The sequence below is a fragment of the Hibiscus syriacus genome, unplaced genomic scaffold, assembly GCF_006381635.1.
Source record: "Hibiscus syriacus cultivar Baekdansim isolate YM2019G1 unplaced genomic scaffold, ASM638163v2 tig00110462_pilon, whole genome shotgun sequence".
NCBI lineage: Eukaryota > Viridiplantae > Streptophyta > Magnoliopsida > Malvales > Malvaceae > Hibiscus > Hibiscus syriacus.
Genome location: NW_024062747.1, coordinates 213,545 through 232,042, shown reverse-complemented (window position 1 = coordinate 232,042; position 18,498 = coordinate 213,545). Strand labels below are relative to the sequence as shown.

General features: G+C 31.8%; 1 protein-coding gene across 1 annotated transcript; it reads right to left on the bottom strand.

Moving 5' to 3' along the window:
* Positions 1 to 490: 490 nt before the first annotated feature.
* Positions 491 to 1,534, bottom strand: LOC120126751. The gene is made up of 2 exons (XM_039144847.1): positions 954 to 1,534; positions 491 to 764 (listed from the first exon to the last, which is right to left on the bottom strand). Exons 1-2 carry the CDS (start codon positions 1,393 to 1,395, stop codon positions 685 to 687), a joined length of 522 nt encoding a protein of 173 aa, XP_039000778.1. The 5' UTR covers positions 1,396 to 1,534; the 3' UTR covers positions 491 to 684.
* Positions 1,535 to 18,498: the final 16,964 nt, after the last annotated feature.

The following is an 18,498-nucleotide window of genomic DNA, read 5'->3' as shown; positions in this document are numbered from 1 at the left end:
TGCAATCGAAGTGCAAATAAAGTGTCAAAAGATGTCTTTCATTAATTTAAGCAATAAGCATAAACCTTAATTGCTCCAAAATCCATTTCCTTTCACCAAAGCTATGATGAATTTGTCTAAAGGAATTCAACTCCGATGGTGGCTTTGGGGTGTGGGTTGAATTTATTTCCATCACAGCATGAAAGGAGGATGGATTTGATGATTGTTAAATCTTCCATTACCATTTTGGATCAAGGTTGAAGGTTTCAACTGAAAGAGGGTTTGGTTTGGTTTGTTTTGTTTTGTTTTTCTTCTACTCTGTTGTGTAAAAGAAAAAAGAGAACATGATGCCTTATTACAAAAGAAAGAGAATGACTTGAATAGTTATATGGATTAACATCATTGGTTGGGCCCATAGTCTATGTGATAAATTTTCATTTGTCTGCCCATGAATGAAAAAGCTAAGCTCGATTTCGTCAAGACGAAGGATTCTCCGTCAAAGAATTGGAAAAAATAAAGAGCTGCAATCATAAGTCCAGCAGAAAGTAAAGTACCTTAAACAATGTAAAACTGGGTTTTCCTTTTTATAAAAATTCTAACCGAACATCATAATTGTAGTTTGTTGATGTTCGGTTACATTGATGACAACTTCAGCGCTTTCTTGTTTTCCATAAGCTAAAAGGCATCAAAACATCCATTACATACTCATGAGCTTTGCCGCACGGAACAAGCAACCACCTGCGCCCATTGTCTCAGCCTTGTCTTCACCATCTTTGGATTATCAGCTTTACACAAAATAAGGATAAAATCAGGAAATTTTTAAAAAAAATCCAACAAAATTAGTCTCTTTTACCAAAAAAAAAACTTGATTTTTCCGGTGATCTCAAATAATGATCTAATTCAGTAATGAATCGATAAAGACTAACCGATCGAATTACGTTTTAAAAGAATAATGATTTGAATCTATTACTTACCGGGGCCAAAGATGGCGTGGGGGCTACCTATAGGGAATGAAATGTTGCTATCACAATCCGATGCGGCTGACGGAGACAGCGTCGTATGCTTTGAGATGGCGTCGTTGTAGTTCTTGTTAACAGCCTGGTAAAGGCAAAGAGCAGGCAAAGTATCCGACAAACGTTGATCTACTTCAGGGGAATCAAACCCGAACCCCAACTCAATACATGCCTTGAGCTCATCAAGATCTTCGTCTGTCACGCTCTTGCTTCGCCGGTTCTTTCTGTTTCCTTTCTTTCTGAGCCATGCCTCGTCTCGGATAATGTCCGGTGACCATGATTGCTGCTTGTAGAGAGGAATCGGAGGAGTTTGTAGTTTTTCTCGTGGTGGTGGCGACAAGGTAAGAGGTGGGGAGGGTAATGGTGGTGGTGGTGGTGGTGGCGAGTGGCCGGGATAGGACATGGATTCAGCTTTCCCAAGGAGGTCCGGGGGACCTCGCCAGCCGGCGTGGAGAGCTCTATGGCTTGTGGAGATTTTGGGGTATGGTTTTAGAAGTGAAGAATAAAGGTTAATGGGTGATGAGATATAAAAGGTAGGGAGACGGTGGCTGGGTGGGGTTCAAGCTGAGAGCGTTCTGATTGGAAGTTGACTCAGTTACCTCGTAACTGATATAATATATGAACGACATATAAAATAAAAAATTATTAAGTCATTTTAGTAGTAATAAAGTAAATATTATTTATTTTAAAAATTAAATTTAAATAATTATATTTGTTGGCTGTGTTTTTGTAAATGAGAAGAAAAATTTCAATATACTATTTTCTTGAAGTGAAATTATTTTTTAAAAATATTTTAAGAATACTAATGAAAATATTTATTTTTTTTATTTTTTTGAAATAATAAAATAGTAAGATTTAAAAAGAATTTTATATCTTTTAAATTAATTAAGATGTTTAAATATTATGAGACGGATGTATACCTGTATATCGAAACTACTGTCCATTTATGTGCCCATTGGTCATTCAAGTATTAATTTTTTTTACGTAAATAAAAGTAGATAGTTTTATTAGAAAGGAAAATTTTAAATTACAATAAAAACTTACAATTACAAGCGTAAATTAAACATATAATTAGGAAATTTCCTATAAACATTGACACGAAACTAATCACTTCAGATCAAATAAATACTATATAAGGAAAAGTTTAAAAAATCTATCTAAAAATCTCGAACAAAGTAAAGATACGAATAGATATGATCGAATTGGCAAACGAACCACTACATGAGATTAAACTACTGAAAGATCACCAAGAATCACGTATTAAAGTCAAGTGTCGTGAGAAAATTATCTCTGAACGTAAAGCACATATCTAAGTTCGTCTGAGGATCCAAAGCAGGGCAAATCAATGTGATAACAAATAAGCATCATCTTAATAAATTGCGATGATATCAAATCCAATATAAAGAAATTAAATAATGAGATCGATCAAGCAATCGATAAAAAAAAATTAAACGTGCCAAAGTGCTAACAAAAATGTGTCGTAAAAGTAAAAAATATTATAATGATAGATTTATTTGAAATTAAAAAATTTAAATATGTGAATAAAAATTGACAACCAGAACCAAGATTGATACCGCCGTTTAATTGATATAGACGAAGGCAAGCCGCGCAAAGTTTAAAAGAAAAACTAGGGCGCCATAGAATAAGAGTATTTTCCGGTAAATTCAGTAAAGTATTAAATTAGTTCTATTTTGATCATCAAATTGAAGGGGGGGGACTAATGTTAGGTAACATTAAATTCGTTGTACTGATTAATTAACGACCAGTTACCTCATTGATTCGATCACTTGTTTAGCTCTTACAACACTAGTATACATAAACGATATTGTTATATTACATTAAATTCGTTGAATCGGAATTCTTACATTTTTGTTAAGTGATAAGATTTATGAGAAATTCTAGCTGATTTCTCCAAGATAAAAGAAATTCGTTAGGTAACCCAATTCGCAGCCCGTACGACACGTAACAGTGTCGTCTAATGAAGGTTCTTCAAAACTTCTTACATGTGGAACTTTTATGAAAAACAAAGTACATATTAAAATTGTTAAATATAAAAATGTTCCAAGAGACTTCAGGGGCAAAATTCAACCTACATGGGTTATATATTTGACCCAATTCAATTTCACAAATCAGAAATAAATTAAATATATAAGTTAGTCATAAGACATCAAAATTTTAAAATAAGATTAAAATTCAAAATTTTCCACATTATAAATTAAATATTGATAATTATATTAAAAATTAAGTGAAATATTAATAGTCTTGAACTCATCAAATAGCCCGAATGATAAAAATATATATTTTTGTCATTAAAAGTCAATAATTCAAGTAATATTGTCAATTAATTCTAAACAAACATTATATTATAATCATTCAAATTGTCTTAAACATTTACGCCTACGCGCCACCACCCATGCATATGACTCATACAAAGCGATGATATAAAAATGGGTTGATTGGCGGCACTTGAAATTTGTTTAATTGGAATGAGACAAGCATATTAGGGTTTTTTTTTTTTGGGAGTGGATCCATGAACACAAGTCTATATAAAGTGATTTTTTGTTTGTTTCAACGACATCATATCTAACAAAATTGTAAAACCTGTTTTATTTTAATATTTAATTTATTATATTCTCAATTGAGTTAAAATAGAGTGACAAAATATTTGTGTTTCTATTACCAGATTCAAAGATTTTTTTAATTAGGTTAACTTTAATTCCTTAATGACAAGGATCATGATCTTCTAAACAATAAATTTTTATTTTTAATATAATTAATTATATCACAACTTAAATTGTGATTTTTATTCTATTTTTATTTTTTTGAATATTTCAATTTTATTATTAAACTATAATTCTTTTTTTCTAAATCAATCCTTGATTTTTTAACATTTTAATTTCATGTTCAAACTATCGATATATACTTATCACTTTTATGTTAATAGAATCGTTAAAAATATGGCAACATTCATGTAGACATTGATGTGTGTATATAACATTATGATGTATCACACCTTCAAAATTATTATTTATAATGAAATTGAAATGTTCTTTAGTTTTTGTTTTTATTATCTCAATTTTCTTATATATTTTTACGTTTCAAAGTTAAATTAGTGTTTATATGGTAATTAATAATTTATGTAATGGTTTTATTAATGTGGGACATGATTAGCATATGTCGATAATTTAAGGATAAAACTAAAATGTTCAAAAGTTTGGATATTTATTTATAACGAATTCACAGTGTGAGATGAAATTTGAGTATTCAAAAGTTTAGGAGTCAATGTAGAATAATAGTCACACTTCAAATATATACTATATCATTAACTCTTTTAGTATCAAGTTAGAAAGAGAGAGTAATAGTAAAATTGTATTTTTACCTAAAAAATTATATAAAATTTAAATTTAGTTCTATTAAAAGTATATAATTATAAGTCCAAATAATAATAAATTTATATTTAAAAATTTTATAATTGATTTTTTTTGCTTGACTCTGATAACTCTTATCAAGAAAATATATATATTATTTGCATATGAAAACAAATGGATGGAAATTTTCTCTCAAAATTTCCATTGGACCGGATCGCCTGAACCATTTTTTAAGGGGAAGCAATAAGAATGGATTATGGGCATTACCAAATGGCCCAATCTATCGCTTAAGTTTCATGTATTAGAAATAAAAAAGCATAATGTCAAAATTAGCCCCCAATTTTTATCAAAATAGTCATTTTGCCTCATATTATATTTTTTGGAGCATTTTAGCCCCAACATTTTATTTTAGAGCAAAAAAGTCCCTAACTTTTGACAGAATAATCATTTTTTCTCTTATTCTATTTTTGGGGGGTATTTTAACCCTCAATATTTTATTTCAAGCTAAAAAGAGCTCCTATTTTAGAGCGTTAGTCGTGTGTTAACTAATAGTTTTTATTTATAGAAGGAGTTTTTTGTCCTAAAGTGAAACGTTGGGGGTCAAAATGCTCCAAAAAAAGAATAAGAGCCAAAATAATCATTTTAATAAACGTTGGAGGATATTTTTGATATTATGCCAATAAAAAAGTATACGCAGGTCATAAACTTAAAACATGCCCGAAAGTATGAAACATAGAGAACATATAATTAACGAGATATTAATTTTGAGCATCATAAAATTATTTTAATATTTTCTATAGTTAATCCATTTTTGAGTATAACCTTATTCTGTTTTAATTTAGAATATAAACTTTCAAATTTGTCTTTTCAAAAAATAATTTTATTTCGTTTTATGATTTTATAGGTGGTCAATCGCATCTAGACCAAAATGACTAATATCAACTCGATTTTTAGTACATATCTGCATTTTTTTGAAAATTTTACCGTCACGCTTAAAGAATAATTTCAACAATTAGACGACTCAACTATTTTTTTTTATAATCAAATCATGAGTTAAATATATATTGTCTTAATTTCTAAAATTTGCAAATTCAACTTTAATATTTAATTTGTGATTTTTTATTTTAATATTTTTCAAAATATTTTTTAATATTTTTTTGCTTGGGTCCTATTATCATTTTGTAAATAGTTGTATTAAACTTTTCATTTTATTATTTCCAACACCTTAAAAGAACTAGAAAAAACTATTTTTGTCATTTATCTGTGAGTTTTTTCTTACAAACTATAACATGCATTTGCATAACATGAGTTGAATCTAGGGATTGATGTAAAATTTTATGTTAGGAATGATTTTTTTTTAAAATTTTAAGAGATAATGAACTTATAAATTTATAGGGGAGAAATTTTCAATAAAAAAAGACAGAAAAATCTAAAATATATGATAATTTTAAATTTTTAGGGATGACTACCTCCACCTGCCTCTTTTGGTCCCTGGTTTAATTTATATCTTCGTGCATAACTCTTTGTGCAAGATACTGAATTAGGTTATATGTTGTAATACTTCCACCCGATCTAATTAATTGTAAATTAGATTGAAGATATCATATTAACTAATCGGATTTAAAATAGAATCGAAACAAAAATGAAATGAAATGATTACACTAACAAACAATCGTGAGACATTATTTTATAGGTTAAATTAACGATTATAATAAAGTTGAGAGTTCTATAACAATTACACTTATCAAGAGGAATTACGACCACTAATATTTTCGAATAGCATGAGTTTATTAATTTCAAAACACAACAAGAACATTATCAACTCTTTTAGGTATGTAAATATTAACCTACGTCAGGACTACAGTTGGCGACACCGATGCATTCCCGGTGGAAATCGGACTCCACCAAGGGTCGGCTCTTAGCCCTTACATCTTCGCTTTGATTATGGACGACATCTATTGTGCGACACCAGACGGTGTTCCATGGTGTATGCTTTTCACTGACGACATTATCTTAGTGGCTGAAACAAAAACTGAGCTGAATAGTAGACTGTCTACCTGGAAAACAGCTTTGGAAGAAAAAGGTCTAAGGATCAATATTGAAAAGACAGAGTATTTATGTTCAAACTTCAGTGGGAACCAAAACGATGAAGATGTAGATATATGCTTAGAAGGACACGTTCTCCCCTCAAAGGATTGTTTCAAGTACCTAGGGTCTATGATACGTAAAGATGGGGGTGTAGATGAAGACGTTTCACAATGTATAAAGGCGGGATGGCTAAAGTAGAGGGCTGCTACTGGAGTTTTGTGTGACAAGAAGGTGCCTCTAAAACTTAAGGGAAAATTTTATAGAATGGCAATAAGACCAGCGTTGCTGTATGGATCAGAATATTGGGCTATCAAGAAGGATCACGTAAGGAAGATAGAGGCCGCAGAAATGAGAATGCTTCGATGGGTATGTGGTAGGACTCTGTGGGACATGACACCAAACTCTGCTATTAGGATGTCCTTGGGGGTGGTGCCTGTATCCGAAAAATTGAGAGAGGGAAGACTACGGTGGTTTGGGCATGTCCAAAGACGACAACCATCGGATGCGGTTAGGAGGGTAGAGTCGATTACAGTCGACGGTATCAGAAGGAGAGGTCGACCAAGGCGGAAATGGGAAGACTGCTTGAGATCTGATTTGAAGGATTTAGCCCTTACTGAGGACATGACCTCTGATAGGAAATTATGGCGACTTAAGACCAGGGTAGCCAAGTAGGGCGAGTCACATCCATTGGGTGTATCATCTTAGTCTTCTTTTAATGCCTTTGTAGTAATTTCATTAATTGTACTTTTTTATACGTTTCTGTCATTGGAATTTATGAAGGCCTAGAACTAAGGTAGCAGAGTAGTGTTCCCTTAGTTTAGGTTCTAACCCATATGACTTTATTCCTTCTCGAAGCCTGCTATTGTTGAATTCTGTGTATACTGCTCATCATGTTTCATCTTTATATTTTTGGTCGGGTCTTACATTTATGTCTATATGCAGATATTTTTATACAGGGGTTTATTTGCAGGGATTGCTTCCCATTACAGACGTGCATATGAGGACTGCATATGAAGATTGTTCAACTACGTATTTTATTTATTTATTTAAGCATGCATTACATTTTATCTTTATTATTAATTTTTTTGACTGGCCGGAGGTCTTCCACGGAAGCTGCTCTCAACCTGGCGTTGGGGGACAACCTACTACCCTACCTCCCCCTTACCCCATTGCATATGGGAATAGGGTTTTGTTGTTGTTGTTGTTGTTAATAAGGAGTATTATGAGTAAATGAAACAAAAGAAAACTTAAAGCTTGAGAAATCATATAATCACAACAAATAAGGTATGTAGATAACAATACCACTACGAGATATCGATGCCAATTTAATATTTGAAATCCTTGAAAAATGTTATAAGTGCATGGTATTGATAATTTTATACGAATATCAATATTGTTAAGATGGTATCAATATTTTTATATGGATATCAACACCAAAAAAGGCCAAGCTTAGAAATATTTCTTATCAATGTTTGGTATTGTTACACTACTCGAAGGTGTCGATATTGAAATTCACAAATTTAATCTTCTTGCACTATTTACCTAATTTACAACTATTGTTCAAACATATACTTGTTCAAGTTCTAATCTTTCTTTAATCAATTCCTTGATTCATGTCATTTTTAACTTAATTAAAACTCTGGAACAAATACAGTGATTCAGATTAACCAACATGCCGTAAAAGGTGAGGAGAAACTACCAGCTGAAAAGCTGTATTCAATAAATTGAGGTCATCATCAAAGCTAGCAAAAGTGGGAAAAATCGCCCCTTGGATACCAATCGTTTTAGTTGCCTGTGAGCTGCCCTTTTTAGCATATTTCCCGTGCAAATCTCGGATTTGATCTTTCCTGTCATCGTCCAAAGTTAAATTCCTCCTCCTCTTCTTTCTTTTATTTATTTTTTAATCCATTAAAGCAAAGCTATCATTCGGAGACTTACTGTTCAAATCTACCTTTATTCCACCCTTATCAGAAGCAGATGCCCACAAAGCCTGCCCTCTCCATTATTTCAGACTGATCAAATAATAATCCCACCACCACACGAGGGATTCTTTGCTTTAATCCCAAATACGCATTCATAAAATATACATATACCTAAGAATTTAGGCTTCGTTTTGAATTTTATCATTGGTTTAGGGAAACATTAGGGTAAGCCTACGGTAAACTTTAGACATTTCTTTGTTTTATTTTAAGATGACTTTTAACCGAAAGCTTTCCCTAAAAATGAACTTCCTAAATAATTATTTAATATTGCGAGGAGCCTTGATCATCAAGAGGAAACTTTTTTGAGTTGATAGATTAATATTTATTTTTTAAGATTTAATTATACAACGAAACAATTGAATCCCAATCTATTTCTTTGTTAATTGCTACGCTTTTACATGTCAATTTCTTCCTAGAAAGCATCCACATATAACTACCAAATCCGCTCTTAATTAATTTTTTTTAATTAGTAATCACAGAGGAAGCACATGGGAAGGTTTGGTCTTTGCTTTTGATTAAGCTAAGTTGTCAGCAAACTGATAAATAATCTACAAGACATGCATATTTTTCATATTACAATAATTACCCAGCATTATTATGGTCATAGTCACCACCTGTGTTATATTTTTTAAAAGATTGTTATCAAATATTGGGTTATATAAGCTCCAATAAAAATCTAATGCATGCTTTTGGATTGGTTTTACTATTAGACATGCTGCTATTTTTAATCTAATTTATGAAATTTTAAAAAAATCATTATTAGTATATCTAATAATATTATTTTCAGTTGAATATGATAATTTTGGAATCAATTTATTACCATTCTCTCATTTTCAAGTCAAATGTGATACGAAATCCAATCTATGCCATCATATCCTCATGCTTAACAAATATTTGAAATCAAATTGGAAAACGATGGCAATGAGATATGGGTCTCCGGACAGGATATTTCCTGCTTGAGATATGTTTGGAATTTCAAGCATAATTTATTTTAAAAAATGCAAGTAAATAAAAAATATCCTTAAAAATATTCAATATTCATTTTTTATATTTTATTGATGAAATTGTGAGAGAATGTGTTTTAGCCTTTAGAATTATGAGAGAAAATGATTTTGAAGAAATGTTATATTTTTTATAGTCTTCCTAATTTGGGATTTCCGTTGTATGGAAAATTAATATAATTTATTTTAAGTTGATTTGATAATTAATTTTGACAAATCAAAGAATTTTAAATTTTAGTTTCGATTAAAATTTGAGGAGATTAAAAGGTTTCTTGACGAGTTTTAATCTGAAGAAAAAAAAGGGGAAGAATAAGAAAATAAGTTTCAACCAGATAAACCATAAAACAATTAAAGAAACCAAGTCTAAAAAAAGAGTGATGGTTGGTTTTTTAGGGTGGCAAACTATCCTAATAACTAAGTGATTTATTAATAAATTTTACATGGGACAGTTGACAGTACCCCCCACAAAGCTTCCATTTGAGTATTTTCGAAGTCATTTCCAAAAACATAGCTTTTGCAAGTTGACATTTGCAATTAATAAGGTGATCTGATCGAGGGATCATGTGTGAGTGAGATGAAAATATCAAATTAAGCTTGTAAAAATATTTACCCTAAACCCTAGCTATACATATATATATCAGACGCTAACCGTTCACATCTTTTGGTAATAATTAAACTTTAGCCTGAAAAAATAAAGGTAGCAATCGTACCTCTCTCTTAACTTGTTAAAAGTTTTTAATCCATATACTTATTGTAGACTGTAAATTCAACACTGATTATAAGTAAAATATTTTCTTCTCTTTCTCTCCTAAATATGAATTATTAAAAAAATTAATAATAATAAAGCCCTCCACCCGTCTCATGTTAGCTGGCTTTATATCTTGGTTAATTTTCAATTTAAATTTATTTTTGTTTGATTTTACGGGGAATTATTATTTATCTTAATATTCTAACTTACGCTCTAAGATATTTATTAAATTATTTTTTAAAAGTGTTGTCATATGCAAAAGTCTAAGTATTGTTGTTTCTTTTGTTCTTATTTATTTATTTGTTTTTCTTTTGATTTATATCTAAATAAATATCTTTATTTATTTATGTTGGAGCTATGATTTGTATGGTAAAAGGAGGGACTTGATTATAATAATTTACCTAAAAGTAAGCGAGGGTTAATTTATTGATGCCACCCCAATCTAATTATGTGTTTTCAATATTCTGGAAAACGGTGGGTTAATTTTGCCATTAACTCAGAATCGGTGCCACAATTTTTGTTGCTTCTCAACCACATTATTGGTTCGTGATTTCTATCAAGTTTTTAAAAATATGTAAGATTTTTATTTATAAGGACTTTAAAGACACGGTTTCGATTACAATATGTATCAATAACAATGTTTTCATGATAATATAATAATAATAATAATAATAATAATAATAATAATAATAATAATAATAATTGTTTTAGGGAATGAAATCGCGAATTAATTTCATTAAAAAAGAAGCCATTTTCCCTTTTTCTTTAAATTTTGATAGGGCTAATGAATGTGAAACATAACCTTGTTAGGCGTGGATTTTGGGATTTCTCACTTATACTCTCATCTTAACCAATGACTAGTGTATTCCTTTAAAAGATATAATCTTAACTATTTATGTATTACACATTTAGTACCTAAACTATTAGTTTTATTTCGATTTAATACCTAAATTTTTCTTTGTTTCAATACCATACTTAATGTTTGTTTTTTGTTTCATTTTAGTACTTGTTAAAAATTTCATGGAATTGAGTGGCATTTTTATGGGTAAATTACATCATTCATCACTTAACTATCCCTTCACTCCTATTTTGGTCACTAAAGTTTAAAAAATTTCAATTTAACTACTCAACTTTCAAATTGCTCATGTTTTAATCACTCTAATTTATTTTTTTAATAATTTTTGTGACATGAATTTTTTTTGTTATTTTATTAAAATATAATTAAAATAAAAAATAAATAAATTTGAAAGTTAGAGTGATTAAATTATGAGTAATTTGAAAGTTAAGTAATTAAATTAAAAAAATTTAAACTTTAGTAATCAAAATAGGAATATGAAGATAGTTGAGTGATCACTGATGTAATTTATCCATAAAAAAGTGTCAAATTGTAACAGTTCCGCTAAGATTTTAAGAACGATGTACCAAAACGAAACAAAAAGTAAATGTTAGGTATGATTTCAAGACACATGAAAGTTTATTTACTGAAACGAAATAAAACTTATAGTTTAGGTACTAAACGTATAGTTTACTCTAAAATATAAAATGAAAAATTGATTTTACTCGAGCAATTTGACATGAATTTCTTAAAACTAAAAAAAAGTCATTTTTCCGCATCAAAAATAGATTTTCTCACCCATAACTATGATCAATATTGTGATCGATTACGATGAGCAACGATTAAAATTTAAGTTGACACTTACGTGACTTAAAAATCAATAAAAAATAAATTTAACATAAAATTGGCATTTTTCTCGAAAAATCATTGGTGACCGGTATATTTACTGATCTAACACCGGTCAAACTATATTTCCCAATCTAACACCCTTAGCAGTAAAGCGCACCCCCTGCACCGCGCTATATGTTGATTTGGCGTCACGTGGGGTAAGGCGCCCCCTGGGGCGCGCCTTACGCCACGTAAGGATATAACGCAGGGCAGGGGCCGCGCCTTACCTTTAATTATGATTTATACATAGCGCGGGGTAGGGGTCGCGTCATACATTTAACTGATATAATTATATAAGGCGCGGTGCAGGTACCGCGCCTTGTAACTTTTCTCTGCTATAAATACCCTTCTCCCCGATTAAGTTCTTCACATCTCTCCTCTCAACTTATAAATTAATACAACAATTCTGTCAACGAGTCAATACTCTCCTCTCAACTTATAAATTAATACAACAATTCCGTCAACGAATCAATAATTCTGAAAATTTTCTCATATTTTATTTAGAAGTTTGTTCGATTTTTCGTTATAAGGTAATTTTGTGATATTTTTTATTATATTTATTGTTTATTATGATTATTTGAAAAAAATATTATACTAATTGTTGTCAATTAATTTCTGTGTTTGTAAAATTAGAAAGCGAGAATATACGTCGAAATAGTTTTACGGTACATGTAATAATATAAAATTATATTATTTAAATTATTTACGTTTATGTGTAAAAAATTTATTCTGTTATATTTTCGTTCATATATTATTTATTTAATCAGCATTGTTTTAGTTGTTTTTTTCAAATATAATAATGCCACACTTTTAAATTCAAAGAATAGCGCGACTTTCAGCTATTGTTTATTATGATGGTGAAATTCGAGAAGATGAAACCGACATTGTTTTAATATCAAATGAGCGTGTTAAAATATCATTGAAGAGAAACATAACTCTTGGAGCTGATAACGAAGATTTCGTGGAAGATTCATGTTGGAAGTAGTAGAAGAATATCGTCGTTGCAGTACAGATTTCCAACATCATTGTTGCCATTAACTTATACAGCGTTCGAACTTTTGAACAATGATGATGTTGAAATGATGGTTGAAGCTCAAAGTAATTATTCAGACGCCGATATTGAGATGTATGCAAATTTTATTCTGGTGTGTGCCATTCGGGGTCTATCATTAAGCTCCACTATGGGCTGGCTGAACAAGTTGACATCCCGACGACAGTAATGTGTAATGATTTTAATGTCATAATGGGGAGACATTCATCCGCAACTCCTTACGATATATATCGATGTGGGTCGACGAACAATCCGTATGGCAACATCGCGTCCAGTTCAAGGGGAAGGAATTCATTTGCAAATTCGTTTGACCTTAATATGGAGATGCCATCGATGCAACCATCTGTGCAGTTTCCATTTGACACGATGGCTTCAAGCTCTAGCGGTAGGCATTCGACTGCGAGCTTTTTTGATCTCAATGCGATATGTTTTCTAGTTCAAGGGGAAGGTGTGCAAGTAGTAGGTTTTTCGACCTAAATGTGGAGCGCATTAAGGAACCATCATCTCCACCAGAAGAACCGTTTCGTGAGCTTGGTGTGGATGGTGCTGAGACTGGACTATGCATTCACCCATAATCACCGCAATTCAACTCCGATGATGATGAAGTTCCAGAAAATGTGGCACAAACTGACCCTCCTGCATACATGTATGAAGCTGATTATGGTGCAATGTACGGGCCAGAATTTGCGGATATGCCTCATCTCGGTGACTATGGATATTACTCATCAATAAATAATGGTGAATTTATAACACCCCAACCCGTACCCGACCCGAATACAAGTCCGAGGTGTCACATTGACTTTTCAAACTTTGACTCTTTTGAAAAACAGAGAAATTTAAAACTTTGTTTAAAGCAAAATACGTTAATTTACATAAAAAAGACCACAAAATACAAACTCCATCAGAATACTCATAATTAACGACTTATTACATGCCAACACTCTATACACACCAAAATACATACTTTGTCGATTACTTCTGATATGATCTTCTAGTAATAATATTGTCCTTGCCACTTCTAGTCTTGCTATTCTCGTTTCTTGGTACCTACGTTTAAATCACTTACACGCTAAGTCAAAGACTTAGTGAGGCAATAAATAAACATGTAACAATAATTTCATGAATATGCATTCTTACCATTTAATCATAACATTTCAATATGCATGTATATATTTCAATATGACATATATATAAATCATGTCATGCATATGTGAAACTTACCTTCTTGTATGACTTTCACTTTAATTTATATTGCAATTGTATTGCCCATGTATATTATTGAGAATAGAGGTATGCGAGTACACTGAGGTTGTGCACACATATGTTGTCACCACAGCTCGTATAAATGTCCCGAAGGACCTATCATCCCGAAGGATGTCATCTGTGTCCCGAAGGACCTGTCATCCCGAAGGATGTAATCTGTGTCCTGTAGGACCTATCATATATCTTATAGGACATATGTAACCCTCGACTCTTGGCATGCCAACTATACCTATAACTCTCGTATCATATACTATGGGCATTTATTATAAATACATTTCTCATCACTTGTTCTTTCTCTTCTATCACATACCACATGTATGTGTAACCATGTATTTCATATCATATCACATGTATCACGTATTACATATTCATATGTCATTTAATATCATATCACATGTATCACGTATTGCATATTCATATATCATTTCATATATTCACATAGCTTATCTCATTTCACATTGGTCATGTCTCATAGCATATATCACATATGCATATTATGTAAAATATATAATAACCTATACTCATTTCATGTATTCATGCACATATAAGAATCACCAATCAAATAACATTTTAGAAGTCACTTCTTACCATAGTAACTCCATCACTGACTCATTGCAAGCCATTGTTCGTTCAATAATATAAGTACAATTAAAATTGCACTTACCTTAGCCTTGTTTGATTTGAATCAATTATAATCCCTTGATTATTCCAGAGCTTTTTTAGGCTCAATATCTACATAAATATAACATTTCAAAACAACTATCAGAAGCCTAAACCTTAAACTTGATGTTAACATCTTAAGCCAGATTATTGAACCAAATTTCATTTTTCCTTTAGGGGGGAATAGATTCCCCCCAGGGGGAATCGATACCCCCTGAACATACTGGAATTTTTTTCGTTCAAGAAGGGGAATCGATTCCCCTTCATAGGTATCGGTTCCCTCTGCCCAGAAATTATACTTTAAGCCCGAAAATCATCAATTCTTCACTTAATTCTTCTATTTTAAACCCCTATCATATCATAAAACTCAACTACCATTACTTAAACCAACTTATATCCATGAAAATTATCTATAACTTAAAAATTCTATCCCTCATATGTAATTCAAGAATTATACTAAATTTTCCATATTATCCAAACTTAATTCCAACACTTCTATCTTCTTATTCTCATAGATGACAAGTCAAATTCAACTTAAAATTCAACTCATCAACTCTATTTCAAAATTTCATTCAAAACTCAAAATCTTTAATCTCTCATATACCTTTCATCTTGTTGTTTTAGAACGAATTAAGCTTTCCTTAAGCTTAATTATCATCTAGTGATCAAAACCTAACCTTTAATTTAACAAATAATCAACAACTCAGAAAACCCTTACCTTTGCCTAGCTTCCACGGTTGGGAGAAGAAGAAAGGAAGAAGAAAGAGTTTTCAGATAACTCTTTCCCCCAACTCCACTTGATTCATTCATATTATTGGGGGAAAATATCTTTCATACTAAATGACCATTTTTCCCTTTAATTCTTTGGATAATTACTAATAACTTTTAGGAAATATTTCTGACCAAATCATTAAACTATTTAAATATCCTACTTCGATCACCAAACTCTAAAGTTTTATAAATTAATCACTAACCCGTATTTTGGGATGTTACAAATCTCTCCCCCCCCAAAAAAAATTCGTCCTCGAATTTTCATTATATAAAGAGATGTGGATATTGAATCTTCATGTCCTCTTCACGTTCCCACGTCGCTTCTTCCACCTTGTGATTTCTCCACAATACTTTAACTAATGGAATAGTCTTGTTCCTTAATTGCTTGACTTCGTGAGCCAATATTTGAACAGTTTCTTCCTCATAAGTCAAATCTGGTTGAACCTCGATCTTTTCGGTAGTCACAATATGAGATGGATCGGATCGATATTTCCTAAGCATTGAGACATGAAAGACGTTATGAATTTTCTCCATTCCAGGTGGCAAATCTAATTGATATGCCACTGGTCCCACTCTCTTAACAATTTCATATGGTCCAATAAACCGAGGATTCAATTTTCCTTTACGTCCAAATCTCAATACTTTCTTCCAAGGATACACTTTCAAGAATACTTTATCTCCGATTTGAAACTCAATTTCTTTCCTTTTTAAATCAACATATGATTTCTGTCTATCAGCTGCAGCTTTCAGATTATTCTGAATTACTTGGACTTTCTCTTCCATTTCCTGAATCAACTCAGGACCAATAACTTCTCGATCCTTAAGTTCATATCAATTCAAGAGTGTACGACATCTTCTCCCATATAAAGCTTCACAGGGAGCCATTTTGATGCTTGACTGATAACTATTGTTGTATGCAAATTCAGCAAGTGGCAAATATTTTTCCCACGATTCCTTAAATTCGATAACACAAGCTCTTAACATATAATCCAGAATTTGGATAGTTCGTTCAGACTGACCATCTGTCTGAGGATGAAATGATGTGCTAAAATTCAGTCTTGTGCTCAATGATCCATGTAAAGACTTTCAAAATCGTGACGTGAATCTAGGATCCCGATCAGAAACTATGGAAACATGTACACCATGTAACCGTATAATCTCTCTGATATACAACTCAATATATTTATCCATAGAGAAATCAGTTTGTACCGGAATAAAATGAGCTGACTTAGTCAACCTGTCTACAATCACCCATATTGAATCTCTTTTGTTCGGAGTTAAAGGCAACCCCGTCACAAAATCCATTGTTGCATTCTCCCATTTCCATTGAGGAATTGAAATTGATTGTAACAGTCCCGACGGAACCTGATGCTCAGCCTTAACTTGCTAACAAATCAAACATTTTGATACAAATTTGTAATGTCTTTCTTCATTCCCAGCCACCAATATCGACTCTTGAGATCCATATACATTTTGTTTCCTCCTGGGTGCATCGTTAATGGACTACAGTAAGCTTCCATTAATAAATCATTATTTAATTCATTATCATCTGGAATCACTAGCCTCCCTTGATAATATAGGTTCCCATCAGTTTTCATCTCACAATCTGTACACTCTCCATTCTTTATTTGCTGCAACTTCATTGAACACTTTTAATCCTTAGCTTGCAATTCTTTAATTCGATCTAACCATAATGGTTTGATAGTCTATTCCGCACAAATCGCACCATCTCCGCCTAATGATAGTTTAGCATCCATAGCTCGTAAGGTTGCAAACGTCTTTCGGCTTAAGGCATCCGTTACCACGTTTGCCTTTCCGGGATGGAAATCAATCACAACATCATAATCTTTGAGAAATTCCACCCATCTTCTCTGTATTAAATTCAACTCTTTCTGGGTCATCAAGTACTTTAAACTCTTGTGATCTGTATCCAAGTAGCATTTTTCACCATACAAGTAGTGACGCCATATCTTAAGAGCAAACACTACTGCAGCCATCTCCAGATCGTGTGTCGGATAATTCTTTTCATGCGGATTTAATTGTCTAGAAGCATAGGCCACCACCTTGCCTTCTTGCATTAACACACATCCCAAGCCATTATGAGACGCATCACTATACACTACAAAATCCTTGCCAGACTCAGGTTGAACTAACACTGGAGCTTCTGTAAGAATCTTCTTTAACTTTTCAAAGCTCTCTTGACATTCTTGAGTCCAAACAAATTTTACTTCCTTTTTCAACAGTATAGTTAGGGGTAATGCTATAATCGAAAAGTTTTTAACGAACATTCGATAATTACCAGCTAACCCCAGAAAACTTCAAACTTCTGACATATTCTTTGGAACTTCTCACTCCATAATATCTTTAATCTTTTGAGGATCCACTCTAACTCCTTCTGCAGAAATTACATGTCCAAGGAACGTCACTTTATTCAACCAAAATTCACATTTAGAGAATTTAGCATAAAGCTTCTTGTCTCATAAATTCTGCAAGACAATCCTCAAATGAGAACTATGTTCTTCCTCTGACTTTGAATATATTAAAATATCATCAATGAAAACCACCACGAACTGATCCAAATAGGGTTGAAAAATTATGTTCATTAGATCCATGAAAGCAGCTGGTGTATTCGTAACTCCAAACGGCATCACTATAAACTCAGAGTGACCATATCTTGTTCTAAACGCCGTCTTTGGAACATCTTTCTCTTGAATCTTGAATTGATGATAACCCGAACGTAGATCGATTTTTGAGAACACTGAAGCTCCCTTTAATTGATCAAATAAATCATCAATTCGAGGAAGTGGATATTTATTCTTGATAGTCACTTTATTGAGATGTCTATAGTCAA

What these genes read in the sequence shown, in the direction of transcription:
- LOC120126751 (XM_039144847.1), bottom strand. Translation starts at nt 1,395, where the DNA reads ATGTCCTATCCCGGCCACTCGCCACCACCACCACCACCACCATTACCC. An exon ending in CCACGCCATCTTTGGCCCCG is followed by an intron (nt 765 to 953) that starts GTAAGTAATAGA and finishes TTTTGTGTAAAG; the next exon opens with CTGATAATCCAAAGATGGTG.